The sequence below is a fragment of the Polypterus senegalus genome, chromosome 9, assembly GCF_016835505.1.
Source record: "Polypterus senegalus isolate Bchr_013 chromosome 9, ASM1683550v1, whole genome shotgun sequence".
NCBI lineage: Eukaryota > Metazoa > Chordata > Cladistia > Polypteriformes > Polypteridae > Polypterus > Polypterus senegalus.
Window position 1 is genome coordinate 31,960,305 of NC_053162.1, and position 22,436 is coordinate 31,982,740.

The window sequence follows — 22,436 nt, forward strand, 5'->3', positions numbered from 1 at the left end:
CGTAATCATCAGCCAGAGTGAATCTGAAAACAAGTGTGAAGCCTGTGATAATTTTATTGTTTTATAAATAGATTTAGTCATTCATGTGCTGTGAAGTAAATAACATGCATCCCCTCCACATCTCTAACCTCAACCCTAAATCCCTGGTGATCTACGGTATGGATACTTGCCGCTGTGTAACATGATTGCACTGTTTCAACATATCTATAGCAAATATCTAGAAGAAAACTAAACGAAACTTGATTAATATTTTCCTATTACTGGAGCATATGTGTGCTTCTCACCTTATACCCAGTGCTGCTGAGAAAATAATAATGCAGATATTTTTACTTCAATAAAATAAGTATTGCGTTAAATTAGCCATTGTTTAAAGAAGTAATTGAACTACATAACCCACATTACTTTTAACATGTCTCTGGTCCTGACATTATGCTGCTGAACGGTACAATTCAGTTCATCAACAGAAATTTAGCGATTTCTGAAATATTGAGACAGATTATTTCTGCCAGGAGAAGGAACAATGAAGTCCCCTAAGCATTTGTCTCAGGACACTGATGTTTGTGGACACATTTATCTGTGGCTGCTAAAAGTGTGTACGAAGCTAAGCAGACGAACACAAGTGCAGCAGACATGCATAGACTACAAAATCCTCAACAGTAACCCAGCTAAAGGGTTTACATGGACACTATTTTTTCAGTCAAGAGTTCTTCACAAATTGACATTAAATGATGTTTATAATCTAGATAGAATAATTATTTATGTATTTGTATTGAAATATAACTTAAACATAAGTTAATCTTAAAGTTTTAAAAATAAATGGGTTTCCTCTTTGTAATCACCTGTGATTTTTGGCTTCCTAGTTATCTCTATTCTTTGATATCCTACTGTGTCTTGCCTGTAATGTTACACAAGATGAGTATTTGAATGGACAAAGGCATAGTAACTCAAAAGAACAAGTGGATGGCACCTTAAGAAATGCCCGCACCGTGTTGTGGAAGGAATTACGGGGAATCCCACTCACTTTAGGTAAGACAGTCCGTATGTTACTTCATGACTATGAAGTATGATCAAAAAATATATGAGTCTGAACCAGAAAGGTATTCTAGGAATGGTAGCTTCTGTGTGCTAAATTATGTTATTTATGGTTTATGGTGCACATTATGTTTCTTGTTTAAGAACTAAACCAATGTGAATGCTGAACACTACAAAATTAGGTATTGTGCTGTCATTGAATTTCTAGTGCTACAGAGGAATACGATTTCAGAGATTAATTTTATGTTAGACAGCATCTATCAGGAATAGTCCTCTTCATTAGGCATAGTCAAAGGATGGCCTGCAGAATTCAGCCATGGCAAAACATAGCATAATGTAATAGGAATTTGACCTGAGGTCTGGCTGGTCTTTCACGTTGATGACAAAAAACATGTTGCCAATGTAATGTGAATTTGGATTAGACAATTGAAGAGTGGCAGTGTGTGAAACAGTATGCACTATAGGGATAATTAAGGGTTAGTTGAATTCATTCTTCATGAGAATAAACATGAGCCTGGTCTGTGCAGTTTGGCTTCCAAGAATGTTGACTCCTGAAATGAAGCATCGCTGCATTCAATGTTTCCAGAAGAACCTTGGTTAATGAATATGTAGTGGGAGAAATTTAAGCTGACTTTAATAACTGGGAATGCAACATTGATACGTCACCATGATCCTGAGTCCAAACAATGCTGAAATCAATGGTAGCATGATGATTCTTCAACACTTAACAAATTCAATGCCCAACCCAGTGCTGGCAAGATTAAATGAGCAATCTTCTGTGATGTTGAGGGTGTAATCAGCATTGGTTACACACCTAAAAAAGACCACAAAGCCAGTGAATACTATGCTAATCTATTGTTTACATTAGTTAGTCAGAGAGAAGCAGCAAAGGAAATGGTCAACTGTATCCTTCGTGACAGTGTCCCCACTCATACCTAACAGAAGTAAGATAACTTCAGATAAGGGGTTGCACACACAAGACAAAATGTTTTATGTAAGTGCCATTGAAAGCTTGGTAAATATCATAACACATGTATTAGGGTTCAAGATCCAAAGCATCCCCATGCAGACCACATTTCATTACACACCATTTGTTCACAGCAGAAAACTACTGGGAATCGTATTTGTATTTTCTCAGTGAAGGGTTTTCTAAGCCAGAGTAACCTGTATCTAAAACAAAATGAGTTTTGAATTATCGGTTAAAGGTAAACACTTCATACTTCTGTTTAGGCCTGGCGTTTGGCATTTCAATGGCATCTGTCAACATTTTTTTAATATTATAACTATTCTTTTGGTCAGAGTACATTCCAAATGGGACCTACAACTACATGAGTTTGTCTGGGGAGCAGCACATTAGGAACATGACGCAAAGATTGAGAGATACCTTGGGAAGGAATACAACAAATATGACGTGGGCACATGTAGAGGTGAGGGGAAATCACATTAACTTGAAAGAGCACCGTGATATGGGTGGAGGGAGACTCTTAATTTGGGCATTTAGCAAAGTGCTCAGCAGAGGTGGGGCTTATTTTGGTGAAACACAAAGGGGTCATGGGATATCATTTGAAAAGGTTTTTCAGTGGGAGGAATGAGACAGAAGATAACCTTTTTAGGCACAACAGAGGTGAGATGAAATGAGTCTGATAGTAATGTATGTGTAAATGGGTTGTAAAAAAATGATCATTGAAAGGTGTACAATATTGAGAAATAGAAATACTTCCCTTAGGGAAGGGCTTCACTGTTTGTTCTCTCTTTCTTTATAAAGAATCCTCAGTTGTTACAGAAAGATTGCATTGTGATTAACAGCTTTCTGGAAGGAGATGTTATTGTGGCTGCAGGCTCTGTAATTCAGCACTGCCATCTGCGGGTAGGTAATTAAACAGATGATAGAGGGGCATCCTGCCAGGTCATTGCAGATGTTAATACTCTTTTGTTATACAGGGCCCACTGACTGTAAAGTCTGGCTGCATCCTGTCTGGGATCGACCTCCAATCATCTATTAGCCTCCAGGATTGCACTCTCTCAGATATTATTATACAAGGGCACTATGTGAAGCTTGGAGATGAACGGCGCAGAGTGTTCACAGTCCTTGGACGCCAGGATAACTTGGAGGTGTGTAATAAGAAAGAAGGTGATTTGTTTTTGCCTCGCAGTTAGGAGACCTGGGTTCGCTTCCCGGGTCCTCCCTGCGTGGAGCTTGCATGTTCTCCTCGTGTCTGCGTGGGTTTACTCTGGGCGCTCCGGTTTTCTCCCACAATCCAAAGACATGCAGGTTAGGTGGATTGGCGATTCTAAATTTGCCTTAGTGTGTGCTTGGTGTGTGGGTGTGTTTGTGTGTGTCCTGCGGTGTGTTGGCACCCTGCCTGGGATTGGTTCCTGCCTTGTGCCCTGTGTTGGCTGGGATTGGCTCCAGCAGACCCCCGTGACCCTGTGTTTGGATTCAGCGGGTTGGAAAATGGATGGATGGATGTTATTTGTTTTTTGTGGTTTGCAAGACTGACCCTGGAGAATCATGTTTGAAGTATACCCAAGCTTCACTGCCCTGCACAGCAGACCTGTGAATACCTGCTGATATTTTATTTGTCAAGTCAAGTTACCATTGTGGCTTTTACTTCAAATCTTATAGCACTTTAGTTTGGTTATCTGTTGTATAGAGTTATTAACACTCTGTAAGTATTTTATTAATAAGGCTATTAAAAATAATGAATTACTAAAAATAGCAAGTCTTGAAACATGTCATTTTGCATTGTTTTTATATAAAGTTAAAACAACATACTAATATATTCACAGGTTTACAAACTGGAGCTCATTAAAATTGTGAATTCTTGCATTTATGAACATGAACACAGTAAAATAATAATTAGAATGTTTCCATCACATCACATTTAAGTACAAAGTGGAAATGTGATTAAAATGTAACAAATTACACAATTTATTAATTTATTCAGTTTAACTTGAAAATAATTGTTTAACCTAATTTTTAACATAACTCTGCCATCATACTGGCATCCCAATGTGCCTGGTACCTTCTTTTCATGTCCTTGATATCCTGATGTTATCTTTCACCCTGCCCTTTACTCAATGCTGTATGATTGTCACTGAAAAATTCCAAATGTGAATCCAAACAATGAACTTTGAAACTCATAAACTTAATTTTCATAATTTCTGTATAATTTGGATCTTTATTGACACTTTAAAACTTAGAAATTACTTTGTGAATGATGCTCAAGTTTCCCTTTCCAGATCATTCATCACACCATCAGAAATAAGGTTTTAAAAAAATGCTCTGTGATATTTTATATTCTTGTTTAATTTGTTTTGGTTTAATTGCTTTGATGATTGTAATCTATGACTGTAAATGTATGAGTTAGTACATCTTTTCACTTGTGACATTCAACTTTTTTTTACCCATCCTATTACACTTACTGAACAAACGGGCTTTATCCTAATGTTACTCAGTAGTTCACACCACTTTTGTAAGTCACTTTGGATAAAAGCATCTGTTAAGCAAATAAATGTAAATGTAATATCAGATCTAGCAAAATACCCTCTTTTAATTTAGACTCAGACAAACTCAGAAACATTTGGTAAATGCAAAAACAGTCTCCATCTTTTGAAAGGGCTTTGGCAAACTGCTTCATTAAACCAAACTTAATATGCAGCAGTGGCAGCAGTGCTTTATTTGGATTCACCAAGCTGGGTCTGATGATGTTTTAACAGTAAGCTGTAGCTTTTTCTAAGCTGGCCATTCCTTCTGAACCAAATGTCATTTCTTTGCTCTGCTGTCCCATTCACAGAGAAAACATGGAATTTCGTATGCACTGACTGCTTATTATAAAATATTAAATGTTATTTAAAAGTAATTAAATAAACAAAATGCTACATTATTATTTACATTTATTAAACAATATTTGGAAAATATTAAATTCAAATAAATCATCATTACAAAAAATATTTATATTTAATTATAGTTATCAAAAATAAAAAAAACTGTAAGTGACAGCTAGAAAATGTGTTTTTTGAAAGAATGTTATGGAAAAAATTGTTCTCATTTTTGAATTTCATGCCCAAAAATATGATAAAAAAAATCACATGAAATAATTCAACCATTTTTCAATGTACTGTATACCCATATAATATTACATTACCATAGAAAGTTTCCTGACTAGTGGTATCACCATGTATCCTAGTAACATGGGCACATAAGACAGAGAGGCCATTGAGGTTGTAAGTTGTTACCTACTCAAAAAAAAAAATCATAAATCGACTGACCTGTGACTAATAAATTATAAATTCAGCTCCTTTGTTAAAAGTGTGGTCAGTAAAGAGACAAACTATTTGTAAACATAAACCTTTTTATCATGTTAGTGTTAAGAACAATTTGTGCTTGGGTTATCTATAAATCTTAACTGTGGGACAGTCTTTACTTTGGCTATACAGTATTAAAAACTGTTGTTCTTTATAAGTTACTGTTCTTTATAACTCATGGTAGGTTGATTGACCATGCTTTTAAAATGATTTTTAAAGCATGTATTGTATTTTATATTTGATTTTTCTAACCCACTTAATCCAGACCAAGGAGTCTATAGCATAGGGCAACATAGGGCAGTTACAATATGCTCATGATGAATACCTAATATAAAATGTTGCTTATGCTTTTTGTTTTTATTTACTGTATATGCAGGTATCTTTAGCTGACAGCATGTCAAGTTTTCTGAACAATAGTTGGACAGAATTATTTAAGAGGACAGGAATTCGGTATGTAATACTGTGTATAGCTACAAGCAAATAATGTGCACAAAAATGTAAACTTCTTGAGTGATAAAATCAGGAGCAGCTGTACATTCAAAACTTATGAGCAAACCAGTAGAACATCTTTGAAGAAGTAAACTTGTATGTCATCATACACTAATATATACATTACTTTAAAGTTTAAAACAGGACATTCAAAAATATGTTTCATTTAAGTGATATTTATTTTGAATAACTAAAAGCACCCCAGTTGACTGACTACTGAAACTTATTGAAATATCAGACTTAAGCAATACATACTGCACACAATTATAAGCTGTTGTATTGATTCTATTAACTCTATGTTTGGTTGATTGTGTAATTTAAATTTTTTTTACTAAAAGAAAAAGCACCAGTAAAAATTACAAACCACTTGTTATGTAATGGTTATATACAGAGTCTCACAGTAGAGCAGTGGTTAACTAGCATGTCTGTGTGGAGTCTGTATATCCTCTCTGTATTTATAAGGACTTCCACCCACATTTTTAGGACATGCAGTTAAAAGTAAATGTTAATTCTAATTTTGGCCTGCTGTGCGAGAGTGAGTAATTGAGTAAATGTGCCCACTGAGGGCTGACTTCACATTCAGGGATGGGTCCTACTTTGTGTGGGATGCAATCAGTATTGACTCCAACTCCCCATGACCCCATAATGGCCTAAGAAGGTTCAGAATCTAAATATATATCAATGTAAATAAAGCCAAGTCTCTTTGCATAGTATTTGCTTATTAGGCAGATGGCATTATCCAAGCTAATTTACATCATTTGAGATACAAATTGGTTACATTTATTTTGTTTTTCTAATTGGAGCACAGGTAGGGGAAGTGACTTGCACATGGTTCACACAGTGTCAGTAGTGGGATTTGAGCCCACAATTTCCAAAGTACAAATCCTTAACCACTACACCATCATGCAAAAGTGGCCTGCATATTTTTTTCAAGAAAATTTAGAGTACAGGCTATAAAGCATCTTGATGGCATCCTGCAGGAGGTGAAATCTTTGAGTAAAGAAAAAGTTAAGGATAGTGGCCATGAATCAAAATCAGTTCAACCACCTGGAAGGCACTTATTGCTTTAAACCACCATTGCAATCTACCTGCCTTTGTTATTCTGTTGTATTTCAGCCAACTCAAGGGGTCATTTTCCTACAGTCCTAATAGTATTTTAGTATATTGTCTAAACACTAATCTATATATATAATTCACTAAGCAGCTGACCATGGCACGCAAGACAGAGACCATGGGATATGCATAACAGAGCCCCGCCCACCAACTCACAGAGCCCTGCCCACCAACTCACAGAGCCCCGCCCACCAACTCTAAGACCATGGGATATGCACGACAGAGCCCCTCCCGCCAAATCTAAGCCTCCCCTCGCGTCATGGGATACGCATGACAGAGCCCCGCCCGCCAAGTCTAACCCTCCTCCCGCGTCCACCCTCGTTCTCGAGGCATGCGCACTACCTGCTCATGTGCCCTTATGCAACACCTCACCAAACACAGCCTTAGTCGCTTTCGTCTCTGCTACAGTCCACATGCACCTCTGAGCCACGTTGACTTTTCATTGTTCTTTTCGGTTCTGGCTGCTTTTCTATATACTAAGTTCACCATGGCACGCAAGACAGAGACCGTGGGCTAGGGATACACATGACAGAGCCCGCTGGCCAACTCTAACCCTCCTCAAGCGTCATGGGATACGAACGACTGAGCCCCGCCCGCCAAGTCTAACCCTCCTCCCGCATCCAGCCTCGCAAACTGTTTTACATACTGCATACAACGATTCCCATCCGCAACAAACATGCTTCTTCTTAGATGGTCCTGCAGGAACAGGGAAAACCTTTGTCTTCAAAAACCTGATTCATACCATACTAAGAGCATAGTGTTTTTGTTGGCTTGCCCGCCCGCCTGACTGTTACCAGCATTCACCGCAATGTACTGGAGTGTAAAACTATCACAGCTGCTACCTCACAAACTGTCCTTATTCCCCAGATTTTCCTGACCCCATCAGATTCAAATTTGCCTTTTATTTTTACACGCAGACAATTTCCTGACCCCATCAGGAACAACTCTGCACGTGAGCTATATTAAGTATCACCAACGAAGACTCGCTACACCTTAATGAACAAGTGCTGAAACTTATCCTTACCAACGAAATTACTTTCACCAGCGTTAACTCCATCGTCACAGACGATCCTGCAGATCAACTTTCATTCCCTGAAGAATTTCTTAATAGTCTTACTCCCACTGGTATGCCTCCGCATAAACTGAAAATTAAAATTGGTTTAGTCATCATGTTTCTCAGAAACCTCCTGCCAGCAAAAGGTCTCTGTAATGGCACTAGACTTTCTGTTACCAGCATTTACCGCAACGAACTGGAGTGTAAAACTATTGCAGCTGCTACCTCACAAACCGTCCTTATTACCTGGGTTTCCCTGACCCCATCAGATTCAAATTTGCCTTTTACTTTTACACGCAGACAATTTCTTGTTAGATTGGCCTTTGCAATGACAATTAATAAGGCACAGGGCCAAACTTTCAAAAAGATATGCCTGTATCTGCCAAAAACAGTTTTCAGTCACAGACAATTGTATGTTGCTCTCTCCAGAGTTCCATCTTTTCATTCACTTACAGTCATATCCTCAAACCCACCCTATTTGGACAACTGTGTCTTTCAGGAAGTGTTCACCAATCAACAAATAATTATGCGGCGTATGCCATGCCACGGGTTGGCTAGTATACATATAAACCGCAAGGGGTGCCACTGAGCCCCAAACCGTAGACACAGTAATGCCCAAGCACAATTTCGGGTTAAAATAAAAAATATTTATTCACATCCAACACCTTTCTTAAAGAAACACCAGCTGCAATACACAAATAGAAATTCTCTCCCTCTACCTCCAATAGAGTGTTGTCTGCTGCCTCCTAACTCTGACCTAATTAAATGAGGCTGTGGGATGTTTTTAAATCCGACCCAGGGACTGTTTCCGGTGTCATGCCCAGGTCATCCAGAGCACTTCTGGGTTGTGTGGAAACCAGGGCAGACCACTCCTGCGGGTGTCCTAATCATATTCAGCCCTGAGGAACACTGCTACCTGTTGTGTGAGGCAATGAACTGTACCCAGTATGCCCGTTCAGCCAGTCGATCCATTAAGGTCTCCTGTTTGGACAAGAATTCATCTTTTATCATGGCCAAAATGTCTGTCCTTCCTATATGGCACCTACTATATATATATATATATATATATATATATATATATATATATATATATATATATATATATATATATATATATATATATATATATATATATATATATATATATATATATATATATATATATATATATATATATATATATATATGTATATGTATATATATATATATATATATGTGTGTGTGTAGGGGAAGAGAATGTATGACTGATGGGAAAAGTGTATTTAACATTGAAGCCAAGAAACATTTGTTTACATAAAACATTGCAGGAGTCAGTGGAAAAAAAACTACTAAGCCTTCTAATGGAAGTGAACAAATTATCAACTTTTAGTTTGTATGTGAATGAACTACTGGGAACTATTGGGAATAAAGCTAACAAATGAGGCAGATTATGTGAATGATATTCACCTGTGTGTAAAACGTGTTATATTCTTGTATAGCAAATACATTTTGAACTAAAATGTTTGAATGCTGACATGTTGCTAATTCTGTCTGTAGGATTGGTGAGTTGTGGCAGCCAGCTGAAGATGAGGGAAAATCTTTATCTCTATATGATACTTATCTGTTTCCAGTGCTCCACATGCATGGACCAGTGGGTGTGGAAGGTGTGTTATGGCTTTCTGGGTTGAACAAAGAGGACAGACTCTCACTATGGAGGGCTGCATGGCGAATGTCTATGCGTGAAATCCTCAACTGTCTGGACCAGGAGGCAGAGCTTAACTGGAGGAAGGAGCTTTTCTTTCAGACAGCGCGGCTGCAGGCGCAGGACACTCTGAGAAATAGGATGAACTGCAGCCTTTGGCCACTTATCCGGGCAGCTGTGCAAGAGAACCAGCAGAATGATCTTTTAGCAGCACTGGATACAGGTGTGTTCTGGGAAACTGACCAACAAGGTTCAAAACATTCCATTGCCTTTACTTCATATGTAAAGTACAATATATATAATATATACAGTATGAGATGCTACACTGAAAATTATAGAATCACTTTTCTCAGAATTTTGATGCAACACAAAAGCAAAGGACAGTACAATTACCATCTAGGTACAGAAGTACAATATGGCATCAGTAATATGGCAGCATTCCGATTTTGTACAAAAGGAACACATGCATAACATATGGCTGATGAGCAGCATTGCGTTCAAGATAATGCTGTTTAATGCTTAGCTTAGTGTTTATAGGCACTGTAGTGTTTATCTTGTGGTGCCACCTACACAGATGCTACAGGTTTTAATCACAGCCCAGTTCAACAGTCAGTTATATGTCTAATTTTCATGAGCTGCTCCCACATCTGAAAGATATGCATTTTAAGTTAATTTGTGGCCGTAAATTGACCTGGTATTAGAGTAGGAGTGAGTGCATTCATGCTTGTGTATCGTGTAGGCAGGGGCCTTGTTTAGGTTTGCTTCCTGCTGCCTGGTGCTACATGAATAGGCTCTGCCATCAGTTAATTTGATTAAGCTGGTGTTTGATAATGGATGAATGTATTGGCCTGCCATAGGTACAGATCAGTATGTATAACTCATCTTATTATGAACAATGTCCCTCTCATTGGCGGTCTTAATGTGTTTCACATCCTGCATGTAGATTTTACAGGTGCAACTGTACGGAAAGCACTTGGTGTTCTATGTTGTCCAGTTTTCACACCATCCCTTGTTGCAACTTAGCATGCTATTGGAGTTCTGAGAGCCCCGACTTGTGAAGTCTCACCTTCCCACATCAGTGTATTTACATTAATTTCTTGTCAGACTTTTCAGAGAATTGTGAAGTTGCTTATGATTTGCTACTTGGTATTCAAAAAAGTAATTAAAGAAAATTTGCATTTTTTTTATTAGAAAAAGGAGGACACCAAACCTATTGCATGTGTACCACTTCACTCCAAATGAAATGCAACCCCTTAAATTTAATTTCTTGGTTACCAGGTTATCTTTTTTTATTATTCACAACTGAATAAGGTGAAAGGTCAGCATTACAAGCTGGACAATTCCTGCAGCTTTGTTTTCTCTGAATACTCAAGACTCGTAGCTTTGAATTTGCAAGGTGTTTTCATGGAATTTACAACTCAGAAACTCAGATTTACCATCTGTCCGATAGCACATGAACGCTGCATTATATTGCTACAGGTCTGAAAGATTTAACGCAACATTACATTCTCAGTCCTGCTTAATCTCTATATTGTATGCTGGTATGCTTTTCCAGCAGCATTTGGGTTTACGCCATGAGTACATTACATTTTCTGTTTCACACACATCCACACTCACACAGTACCACTTTGCAACCAATGAACATAATAAACAGGTCTTAGGGATATGGAAAGAAAAGTCATGCCAGCATCATTACAATTTGCAATTTACACACAGACAACCAAATCCAAGATGCTGAACACGTGATGAATCAGTGCCCACAACAATGCAACCATGCTATTCATCATAAATATTTACTGTCATAAAACAAGGAGTGTGTTGGGGGAACATCAATCAGGCCAACTCCCTCCCTTAACTGTAATCAAGTGCAGTCTCTCTCTATTGAGACTCGGTTAAATGCTGCCTGACATATCAGGTACATGCAGCTTGATTCTTTTTCAGAGTAAAGTGGAAACTCTGAGTCTTTTAGTTAAAGGTTGTGCAGTATCTTTGGCACTATGAATCATTGCTATTGTTTTATAAAGGAAGGTGTGGACTTTTTCCGTTGGACTGCAGTCAGTATCTTTAGGATGACTAACTCCAACCTCTTGGGTGATAAGTAATGCAAATGATTGTTCATCATGGCCTTGATTGGGTAAAGGAAAGCTCCACCCGAAAATGATATGTTTTTATATGTTACTTACCCCAAGTAGTTTGTAGTGGTGGCCGAGAAAACTTTTTTAATCTCGTGTTTTCATGCAGAATGGAGGGAAAATGTTTATAGCATAATAGAAGACAATAGTGACCAATGACAAATAATGTGAAAAACACCCATTGAAAAAAAAGAAACAAAAAAAAAATATGTGCTTTTTTGTTGAAATATTGTTAAATAACTAGTTTTGGAATTATCAGTGCATATCATAAACAGGAAACCTGAAGCATCATGGGAATGATGTTTTGAACTGACTTAACCGCCTGTGATTAAGGGGCGAGGCGGGTGCTTGAAAACATGAGATTATTAAAAAGTTTTCTCCACCACCTCTACATGGGGTAAGTAACATATAAAAAATAGGATTTTTTGGTGAAGTATTCCTTTAAATTTGGTTGTTCTCCCAGCTGACTAATTTGGGAATATAATAGATGAGGGCAGATAGATATGCCCGCTCATTTTCATTAACAGTGCTTATATCACATGGGGAGAAATGCTTTGCTCCAGGTGTTTGATGGCAAGTGTTTATGTGGAAGACGTGCTGTGGGTCACTTGGTATTTAAAAACAGACCGTCTTGTAACAATTAACTCTGCCTAATTGTGGAGGTTGGCATATGGTGTCTGATGTAGCTTTGTATTTTGCTGGTCTGTGACATTAAGAACAGTCTCACTGGTCAGATCACCTTAAAGGGGCAATGCCAGCTTAGTACTACACTGTTCATTATAGTTTAACTACCTTTAGAGCAACTGAAACAGAAGATAACTTGCAACAAGAAGCCCAGGGAGGTCTACTTAAAACCTGTGATCCAGAATTATCCAGCTAATTGACATATACAAGCCAATCAAATACCACTGGGTGGTTTTCAATTCATACAGCAATGTCAAAATAGGATGATAAAGAGTTCAATGAAAGTCCAGGACTCTGCCACCAATACAAAAGTTTACTACTGTATAATGAATGCCTGTAACAGCTGTTGCTCACTTAGCATCAGAACTATCCCAGTGCTGCATTATATTTACTGTAAATTCTACCATTCTGCAGTGGCTGCCGAGACTCCGCATCCTGGGGTGGCTGCCCGTACCCTTGCTGCAGTTGCTGATGTGCTTGGATGCATGGCAGAGAGGAAGGGAGGCTTGCGTAGTGGCCCTGCAGCAAACCCTGCATGGAATTCTGCTTTTCGGCTTCTAGAGACTGGAGAATTACAATCTGGGGTGAAGGCCTTGGCTGCTGAAAGAAAAAACTGGCTTAGCAGGTATGACTGGCATGAAGGATGAGCAGAGGTGGTTATCCACAGATCTTTGCACTGAAGACTGTTGTCCAAAGTCTGTTTATTGAAATGTCTGAACAAAGTGGTTTATTTAGTATAGTGATAGGAAGGAGACAGAGAAAGAGAGACTGAGCATAGTCAGGAGTTTAAACACTGAGTGACTTTTTCTCTGCAGGCCTGATCTCTTGGTTAGAGCTGCACGTCACTATGAAGCAGCAGGACAAATCCTAATCCGTCAGGCTGTTGCAACAGCAAGGGAGTTCATCAAGATCGGCAATTGTGATGCTCCACCGTTCAATCAATGGGTGGAGGTGGAGTGCCCAGCAAGGCTGGACATTGCTGGTATGGAGATTTCAAGTTTTATGCACAACAGCAGGTCAGATATGTTAAGTTTTGCGGCTTAACCCCTGAAGTGCAGCCTTTTCCTGTGCTAGTCCAGTTTGTAAAAGTTTTCTCTGAAGAACATTGCTAATGTTCATGTAATGTTAGTTTCAAGAAACACAATCCTTTTTTTTCCCATTTTCTGTTCAGGTGGGTGGAGTGACACCCCACCAATAACATTTGAGCATGGAGGTGCCGTGGTCAATATTGCTGTGCAAGTGGATGGACGTCGGCCAATTGGAGCCCGTGCACGTCGAATCAGAGATCCTTGCCTGCTGCTGATTAGCCACAGTGGTAGTCAAGGCCATCAGGTCACTACAGAGACAATATGCAGGACAATGAAAGATATAAATGATTACTGCCAGCCTCATGCACCCAGTAGGTGGTTTCCTTTTTATCTCGACAATACCGCCACCCTTAAAGCAAAGTACAGTATGCCGACCAGTGAGCACATGTCTTATATGTACAGTGCCTAAAGTAGTCACCCCCTTTGAGGTTTTCACGTTTCATTGTTATACTGCATTGGATTACAGAGCATTTAGTTTCGCTTTTTTGACAAAGATCAACAGAAAAAGATTTTAATGTCAAAGAGAAAACAGATCTCTGCAAAGTGCTATTACTTGCAAATAAAAAACATTAACTTATTGATCTTTCAGGTCAGTATTTAGTAGATGCAGCCTTTAAACTGTGTGCACAGGTCTCAGTCTATCAGCTTTGCACATCTGGACATGGCCATTTTTCCCCAACTGCTCAAGCTCTGTCAGGTATTGGGGGATTGTGGGTGAACAGCTTCTTTCAAAACATAGATTCTCCACTGCATTGAGCTGCAGACTCTGATTTGGCCACTTCGGAACATCAGCATTGTTGTTTTTAAGCAATTTCTGTGTGGCTTTGTCTTTATGCTTGAGGTTGTCTTGCTGGAAAACAGATCTTCTCCCAATGCAACCAAAAAGGTTTCTTGCAGACTGCATCAAGTTTTTCACCAGGATTTCCCTGCATTTTTCTGAATTCATTTTACCTCACAAGTCTTCCAGGAGCTGCTGCTGTAAAGGAACCCCATAGTCTGAGGATGCCACCAAACATTCTTCATAGTAGGGATGGTGTGTTTTTAATAGTTTAGTCTGATGGCCAGAAATCTCACATTTCAGTCACAACAGAGCATAAAACCTTCTTCCAGCTGACTCCCCCATGTGCCAAACTATAGCTGTCATGTATGTTTTTTCTCTTTGCCAATCCCTCATAAAGCTGCGACTAGTGAAGCACCCAGGAAACAGTTGTTGTCTGCACAGTCTAAGCCACAGCAGCTTGGAATTCCTTCAGAGTTCTCATTGGTCTTCTGGTGTTTTCTCTCACTAGTCATCTGTTTTGTGGAGAGCCTGCTCTATGCAGATTTGCAACTGTGTCAAACCAGATGTTTTCTCGCTTCCATCATTTTTTCATGGAGTTGCTCGGAGTGTTCTTTTCATCTTCATCAAGTAGGTTAGGTCATCATACTAACTTACATACCCCAAGCTGGCCCTTAAGCATTGAGGAGCATTTAGACTACAACCAATAGGTGATCCTACTGAACTAATGATGGGACTTCTGCACCAGGTGTGTTATATTAAAGGGGACAAATATTTAGATCATGTATTCTGTTTTATATTTGCAGTTAGGGGTGGCGTGGTGGCACAGTGATAGTTTTGGTGCCTCACAATAAGGAGACTAGAGTTTGTGGTTTACATATGCTCCCCATGTCTGTGTGGGTTTCTTTTGGTTGCTCCAGATTACTCCCACAGGTTGAAGACATGCAAGTTAATTGGATTGTGTGTGTTCATTCTGTGATGGACTGGCATCCTGTCCAGGTGTTGTTCCTTCCTTGTGCTTTGATTGATGGGATAGGCTCCATCTTCCCTGCAACCCTCCCCTGGATAAGCAGGTTAAGAAAATGGATGGTTGGAGATATGTAATTAATTTGGACCACTTTGCACAGATCTGTTTTCATATTAGATAATATTTTCCTGTTGCTCAATGTCAAAAAAGAAAAAAATTCAATCCAATAAAATGTGAAAACGTCAAGGGCAGTAGATGCTTTTTTTTTTAAATAGGTACTGTAGACTTAGCCTTTATCAAACCAATGCCTGACCTTCCACTTCTTGTCACTGGTCATACTTCAGCATTAGGCTTTTTCACACCTCACTAAGCTTGCTGCAAAGACTGTTCACTGACCTCAAATTAGAGGTTTTGATTAGAAGTCAGATGTGTTCTTTTTGTAAACAAAATGGGTAAAAATGTTGATATCATCTCACTCAAAGGCCTTAAGCAGTATGGCTACTCTGTCCACTGGAGTATAGCAGAGCGTACCGGGTGTTTATATTTTATCTTTATTTAGCTGTCTAGTGACAGCTGCCAAGTGAGTAGTTTCACCACCACTATCTAGTCACAGAGCATATTTCATATACTCCCAGTAATATGTAAGTGGCTCTCCCAGCAGTCAAGTCTTCATATCTGTCTTGATTTTGTGATGCTGAAACGTTGTTACCCACAGCATGGCTATAAACAAAAATGACATTTACATCATATTGTAGTTAATTCATTGTGCAGCTTGCTGTAGAAAGTTAAGGATCTCATTTTTTGGAATTAGGAACAAGATGCACTCCTCAGAAGCACAGTACAAAGGACACTAATAGGAGAGACAAACTGATATGTGACAAATATGTGTTTATTATTCAATAGACGCTTTGTTGAAGGCCGCTTGCATCTGTGCAGAATTAATTCAGTTCCCTTCTAAGCATTGCCTGCAGGAGCAGATTGTGAACAATTTTGGAGGAGGATTTGAAATCCAATGTTGGTCAACGCTTCCTCATGGTTCAGGCCTTGGTATGTAAATCTAAACTCCTGATTGTTTGTAAAACAGATGGTTTAAAATGCACATGAGGTGCACTTTTGAGAAATCTCTATTCACATTTAAAAGCTTCAGGATAAGATATTTTTAGTATTTAGTTATGTTTTTGCCAAAAAAAAAAATGAGCCAACATTTACATTACCATTACATTAAGAATAACGGGTCTTAAAGTAGAGATATGTTTAGTGGAAATGTATCTTAAAATGAAACCACAATGGTGGGGTCAACATTTTATTAGTGTCATTATCATTTGCTGAAAGGAAAAACTGACAAGGAGTTTTGAGTTCTGCTACAAACTAAATCATTTTCAAGGAAGCAGGGAAGTACCCAAACCAGAGATTAGTACTACAAAACACAAAATTATAAAAGAAAGCAGCAAAAACATCTTCTATATAAAAAAATGAAGACCCCAAAACTGTTATTTGTTTTATATTCAATGTGCCATAAGCAGGTAGAGTCTTTAGTTTCTTATTGAAACGCACAAGTTATGATGCAGTCTTGCAGATGCTGTTGAGAGCAGAAGAAGGAATCTTGCAGGAGGTTTCTTTTAGAGTGAAAAATATTCAAAGTTTTGTTGCAGACACTTGGCTTACGGGTATCACCTGTTTTCACCTGAAACACTTACCCAATTTTCTACTCTTTAGGTACCAGCAGTATCCTGGCAGGTGCTATAATGGCAGCCATCTATGAAAGTGCAGGCCGCTCATACAGCACAGAAGCGCTACTGCATGTCATCTTGCACTTAGAACAGATTCTTACCACAGGTAAAATCGGGCCCCCACAACTGTCTGTGAAAGTCCATTCCTGCTGGCCTAAGATGGGAATTATGATTTTATTTTGTTTAAGTACAGCTAGAATTAAGACATTTCACCTGGTTTGTACAGTTTGAGTGGGTCAAAACATTTATGAATTAAGCATAACACATCTTTAGTTGAAAATGTACTGTTCATCCAACAATCAAAAAAAGGCACTTATCTGAATCTTTCTATGGGGCAGGTGGTGGCTGGCAAGATCAAGTTGGTGGTTTATTACCTGGAATTAAAATTGGACGTTCAAAGGCTCAGCTGCCACTCAGGGTTGAAGTGGAGCCTATTTCAGTGCCTCCTGGCTTCACTGAAACATTTAATCAGCACCTCCTACTGATCTACACAGGAAAGACACGTCTGGCTCGAAACCTCCTACAGGTTAGTCAGCTGTGAAATATGGGCGTTCTATTATAATCTTGGGTGCCGAGCTGAAATGAGTCTCTTGTGCAGGATGTGGTGAGGAGCTGGTATGCCAGACTGCCCTTCATTGTGGAGAATACAGACCAACTGGTCAATACAGCTGAAGCATGTGCAGAAGCCTTCAGACAAGGTAGGGAGTACAACTCTATATATTTTAAGGAAGCAAAGGCAATCAGTAAGGTACTATGCACCTACTGTATATGTACCAAAGACCTCCGAGGTGCCGGTAGCACAGCAAGGACACATGGACATCATAGACTTTCCCAACATAGCTGTGTTTTCATTCAGAAATGCAGAAGTCAGGTTTAACATGTCTTTTTCAAATCATTTTTTCTCTCTCATATAAATGTTTCCAGAGCACAACACTTGACCCTGTGATTGTTTGGATTACTAATCAGTGACTTTCTCAATAGGATCTCTGACACAGATTGGCAGTAGTTTGGACCAGTACTGGCAACAAAAGAAAGTAATGGCCAGAGGATGCGAGCCTACTTCTGTCAGTGCCATGATGGCAGCTCTTAAGCCACTAGCTCTTGGACAAAGTTTGGCAGGTGCAGGAGGGGGTGGTTTCCTTTATCTGTTAACAAAAGAACCACATCAAGCTGATCACGTGAGAGACATCCTTTCCAAGACAGAGGTATGAAAGCTGGTCTTCGTGTACATTAAATGTTATACTGTACTGACTTCTTACAGTATGTGGCTTGTTGTGTGCACTACCATGTTTCCGTTTGCTATTTTTCAGGGTGTTGCTGATTTCAGTATCCACCATGTTGAAGTAGATCTTCAGGGAGTACTCATCCAGAAGAAGGAAAGCTGCTTACCTTGACCATAGAAGAAGCCTCTTTATTTCAGTTCTCTCTCTGCTACAGCTATAGAGCTTACTGCAGCAAACTTCACATTTTTTAAATGTCAACTCCATAGGAGGGCGACCTTTGTATTTTTTGTAAAACCATTGCTTTCTTCCCTATAATAAATAAATCAGGATTCCAATATACCAAACTGGTTAAGGTAGCATGGTAAGGAAGAGTCGGTGCGTTTGACCTACAGTCTTAGCCTCTTTATGTCCTCACTACGAAAGTCAATCCTGAGTGCCAGTACTTGTCTGACCTCCGCTGGAGTCAATCTCCATGTCAGGGGGCCAGAGTTAGGACCCCAATAGTCCAGTATTTCTGTCACCTGAAAACGAAATAGTTAAACATTTGCATTATATTCCCCCCAAGAACAGCTTTTTCATTATTGTGACTACATATTTAATAAATATATTAATACAAGACTTTTAAAGCACTCTGTGCATAGACAAATAATCTTAAAGATTTCTTAACCTTACAAGGCAAGATTAATCTTTTCTCAGCCTAGGATACATTAAAAGCCATGACTTGATCTTAGGGTAAACGATGTAATTCTTTATGCATGCAAACAGACTCACCCTTTCTAGGTTTAATATGGTGGCCATCTGAGTAAGCCGTGCAAACTTGTCTCGAATGGTCCAAGTGGTGATTGTAGTCAAGTATGCAATTAGGGACCGGAGCTCCTTGTCAAACTGGAGTCCACCCAGCTATAAAGAAGATCAGCAGGCAAGAACACCAAATTAGCTAATCCTAGTTTTCCTGTAGCATAAATTTTTATTGTCTTTTCATTGATTTACTTACCCGGCTAAAGATAGATTTGAAGACTGTTTTCTCCAGCTCAGTGGCAATAAGGCTAGTTATCAGACTGGTCAGATTATCATAGATAACTGACGAAAGGCCTGCCTAATGGGAAACCATGGAAATACACATTTAAGGTGAATAGTCACAGAGAATCTATTTCACAATTTTAAAAATCATGTTTTGATAATCATGTTAAACTCTCTTAAACTTTCCTTAAGATCATCTGCATACTTCATGCAGTTTTGTGCAGCAATTGTGAAAGCACTGTGCATGGATTTGAGTTTTGCTTATGCACACTTGAGGCAATCATGACTTAACACTCTAGCAGGGTGGATACTATACAAATATGTAAGAAATTAATTTGACAGCTGTCATAAAGACAGTGAAATAATACTGATAAAAATTAATACAGGTTACAACTAGTAATGATAAAATCTCGAAAACTGACTGATCAGCTTGCCTGGGACCAAGTCATGCTGAAACAAGAATAGGTATGAAATACGTGGTCAGCTCACTCCATTGGTTACTAGAAGTTGGGGATCGGCTTATCCTTTTGATTCAGGGCATAAAAAAAAAAAAAAGACAGTGACACTAAAGAAATTCTCTCTCTCTCTCTCGCACTCTGCCATTTTTCATCCTTTGAGGAACAAGCCCTTGCTCACTTCATTCAAAGGTCACGTGGTAACAAAGATCATGCTGGACCAGAGACACAGGCACCTGGTAGTAAGCATATGGATGCAAGATGAAATGCCAATTAGGTTATAATGGTATTTTGGTCACACTCATTTAACTTTATTTTGGGCATATTAACTATATTAAACAAATGTTTAACTTCTTCTCTCCTGCCTGTTCTGATATTCAGTCTTGTTGCTGTCATAGACATAAAAGGTAACTAACATAGGAGGGCTATAGTAGGAATTTGGGAACAATTTGTTCAGATCTACACAGTGAAGAGTGTAAAAGGGGATAATAGACTCACCTTAGAACTCTAAACATAAATAAATACCCACCTGATATTTTATTACACTAGAAGTATTTTATATACGAGGGCCCAGAAATGTTTGCAAAGGAATTAAAGTGACATGTGCTACTACTACTCTAAACAAATCCAAATGATAGTATGTGATATCATCTACTGTTAAATTCTGCTGCATACTTGTGAAAATTTTATTTTTATATTGCATTGAGGATCTGTTCTGTGCATTGTATTGTATTGACCCCCTTCTTTTTGACACACACACACTGCATGCTCAACCTACCTGGAAAGTGGTCTCTTTTTGAACTGCCTTTCCCAAGGTTTCTTCCATTTTTTCCCTACAAGGGTTTTTTTGGGAGTTTTTCCTTGTCATCTTAGAGAGTCAAGGCTAGGGGGCTGTCAAGTGTGACGGCACTTCTTGTGTGATTTTGGGCTACACAAGAAATAAATTGTATTGTATTGTACTACTGGAAAAAAAGTTCTCTGAAAAAGGCTGACAATGGCAAAACTGGAAGTAGTTTAAAAAGATGTAAACACTTCCTTCAAAGTGACTGACTGAACTATTAAACTCAGTTAAATGGGTATGTACTCAATGGGCTCATAAAAGGCCCCAATCTATTATTGGATTAAAAATTGCTGCTACACTTGCCCAAAGGGGTCACTGAGCACATCATTTAAAATATCAGGTAACAAAAAATCTAATAAATTGTTTAAATGTGCATTAAGTATAAACAGCCTAAATGTGGACCGATAATCCAACTTACTTTGAATTCTGTAGTGAGCTGTTCCAAGCTGACAATGAACTGCTGTACCCAGGGATCATTGGCCTCATACTCATTAAACTCCTCCTAAAAAACAAGACTAACCATAAGAATCAGGCTAACATGGACTTGCAAAGCAGCAGTCAGCTATATGCAAACTGGTGTTTAACAAAAAGAAAAAAAAATGTAAACTTCAAAGGTAAGTTTAAAATACATTTAAATATGTAGTGACACAGCTCTCTGCATCTTACTTATAAGAATGTTTCTAATTCATGATTTTTTGCCATACCTGATACTTTGTTACTAAATCACAATGCAAATAAACAAGAGCTCCCAGTTTACCTATTAATAAAATGTACACCGATATTGGATTTACAGTTTCACCCAGCTATACATTTAAATATTTTTCCTCTGAAGTTTTGCTGTACTTATATAAGACCAGTTAATTATCTGTACAAGTAATGATAATAGCATACTTGTAAACAACTGAAACCTAATCCTACAAAAATTGTAAAAATAACTTGGAGGTCATTAGGACATATGGCTTTATGAAGGTAACATTTTTTATATTTGTTTGACCAATGTGTACTAGGATTAGCTAGGAGGACAGTTCCAAAATATGTCATGTGCCAAGTACACTTTAATAACGATGATATTGGTATGGATCAGTGGCTGTTTTTCTTGCAATCCACTTTTGCCTTTTTTCATGTCTTGAAGAATCAGAATTGCTGCTGACCTTAGTCCTAATCTCCATTGGTAATCACCCTTTGGTCACCCATGGAAAGGGGGCTGCACAACCCAAATTCAGACAATATGTGTTTAAAAACCTTTGTTGTAAGGCAATGTTGATGCACAAAGGTAAACTGAATATATCAGTGATTTAAGGTTTTAAAAGAAATACCTGTAGTATTCCAGGAATGAGTGGTGGAGAATGAGATGTCTACACTGCCAAACAGAGTAAAAAGTTCAAGTCTTATTATTTATGTGAGCAGCATGCAATGTGACAAATGGTTTTGGGAGAAACAAAAAAAAAACATGCAAGACGTGACCTGATTCACAGATGTCCAAACTACATTTTTATATATACATATAGACACATACACATATACTGTACATACAGTATATACAGTATTTGTGATTATTACATATATTGATTTTTTTATAAAGGGACACACTAAGTAACCTAGTTTAGTGTCATCTGCAAATCTAATGAATGTGGTAGTTACATACTCTTATGTATCTCAATTATGTACAGGAAGCAACCCACCTGTTGCCACATCATCATGTGCATGACATCCCATCCTGAATTTTCCTTACTGTTTATACTTTAATGACCAGCCTCTTGTGGGATACCTATCAAAAAGCTTTTTGAACATCAGGGTAAATAACATCCTACACACCACTGGAATAAGATGTTTTTGTTGCT

General features: G+C 38.4%; 2 protein-coding genes across 4 annotated transcripts in view; one reads left to right on the forward strand and one right to left on the reverse strand.

Moving 5' to 3' along the window:
- Positions 1–18,471, forward strand: part of LOC120535185 (L-fucose kinase) — a 49,264-nt gene extending 30,793 nt beyond the window's left edge. For all 3 annotated transcript variants that reach the window (XM_039762843.1, XM_039762842.1, XM_039762845.1), the window contains 15 exons: positions 861–1,026; positions 2,332–2,459; positions 2,798–2,899; positions 2,974–3,144; positions 5,717–5,790; positions 9,533–9,900; positions 12,908–13,118; positions 13,309–13,475; positions 13,665–13,892; positions 16,230–16,373; positions 17,043–17,162; positions 17,395–17,582; positions 17,655–17,754; positions 18,038–18,261; positions 18,367–18,471. In XM_039762843.1, coding sequence (XP_039618777.1) covers positions 861–1,026; positions 2,332–2,459; positions 2,798–2,899; positions 2,974–3,144; positions 5,717–5,790; positions 9,533–9,900; positions 12,908–13,118; positions 13,309–13,475; positions 13,665–13,892; positions 16,230–16,373; positions 17,043–17,162; positions 17,395–17,582; positions 17,655–17,754; positions 18,038–18,261; positions 18,367–18,450 — 2,475 coding nt within the window. In that variant the 3' untranslated portion in view covers positions 18,451–18,471. The remainder of the gene's footprint in view (positions 1–860; positions 1,027–2,331; positions 2,460–2,797; positions 2,900–2,973; positions 3,145–5,716; positions 5,791–9,532; positions 9,901–12,907; positions 13,119–13,308; positions 13,476–13,664; positions 13,893–16,229; positions 16,374–17,042; positions 17,163–17,394; positions 17,583–17,654; positions 17,755–18,037; positions 18,262–18,366) is intronic.
- Positions 18,472–18,561: 90 nt separating this feature from the next.
- Positions 18,562–22,436, reverse strand: part of cog4 (component of oligomeric golgi complex 4) — a 28,101-nt gene continuing 24,226 nt past the window's right edge. The window contains exons 16-19 of the mRNA XM_039762846.1: positions 21,014–21,097; positions 19,274–19,375; positions 19,051–19,179; positions 18,562–18,800 (exon numbers count right to left, since the gene is read on the reverse strand). Of these exons, the coding sequence (XP_039618780.1) occupies positions 18,666–18,800; positions 19,051–19,179; positions 19,274–19,375; positions 21,014–21,097 (450 nt within the window). The 3' untranslated portion in view covers positions 18,562–18,665. The remainder of the gene's footprint in view (positions 18,801–19,050; positions 19,180–19,273; positions 19,376–21,013; positions 21,098–22,436) is intronic.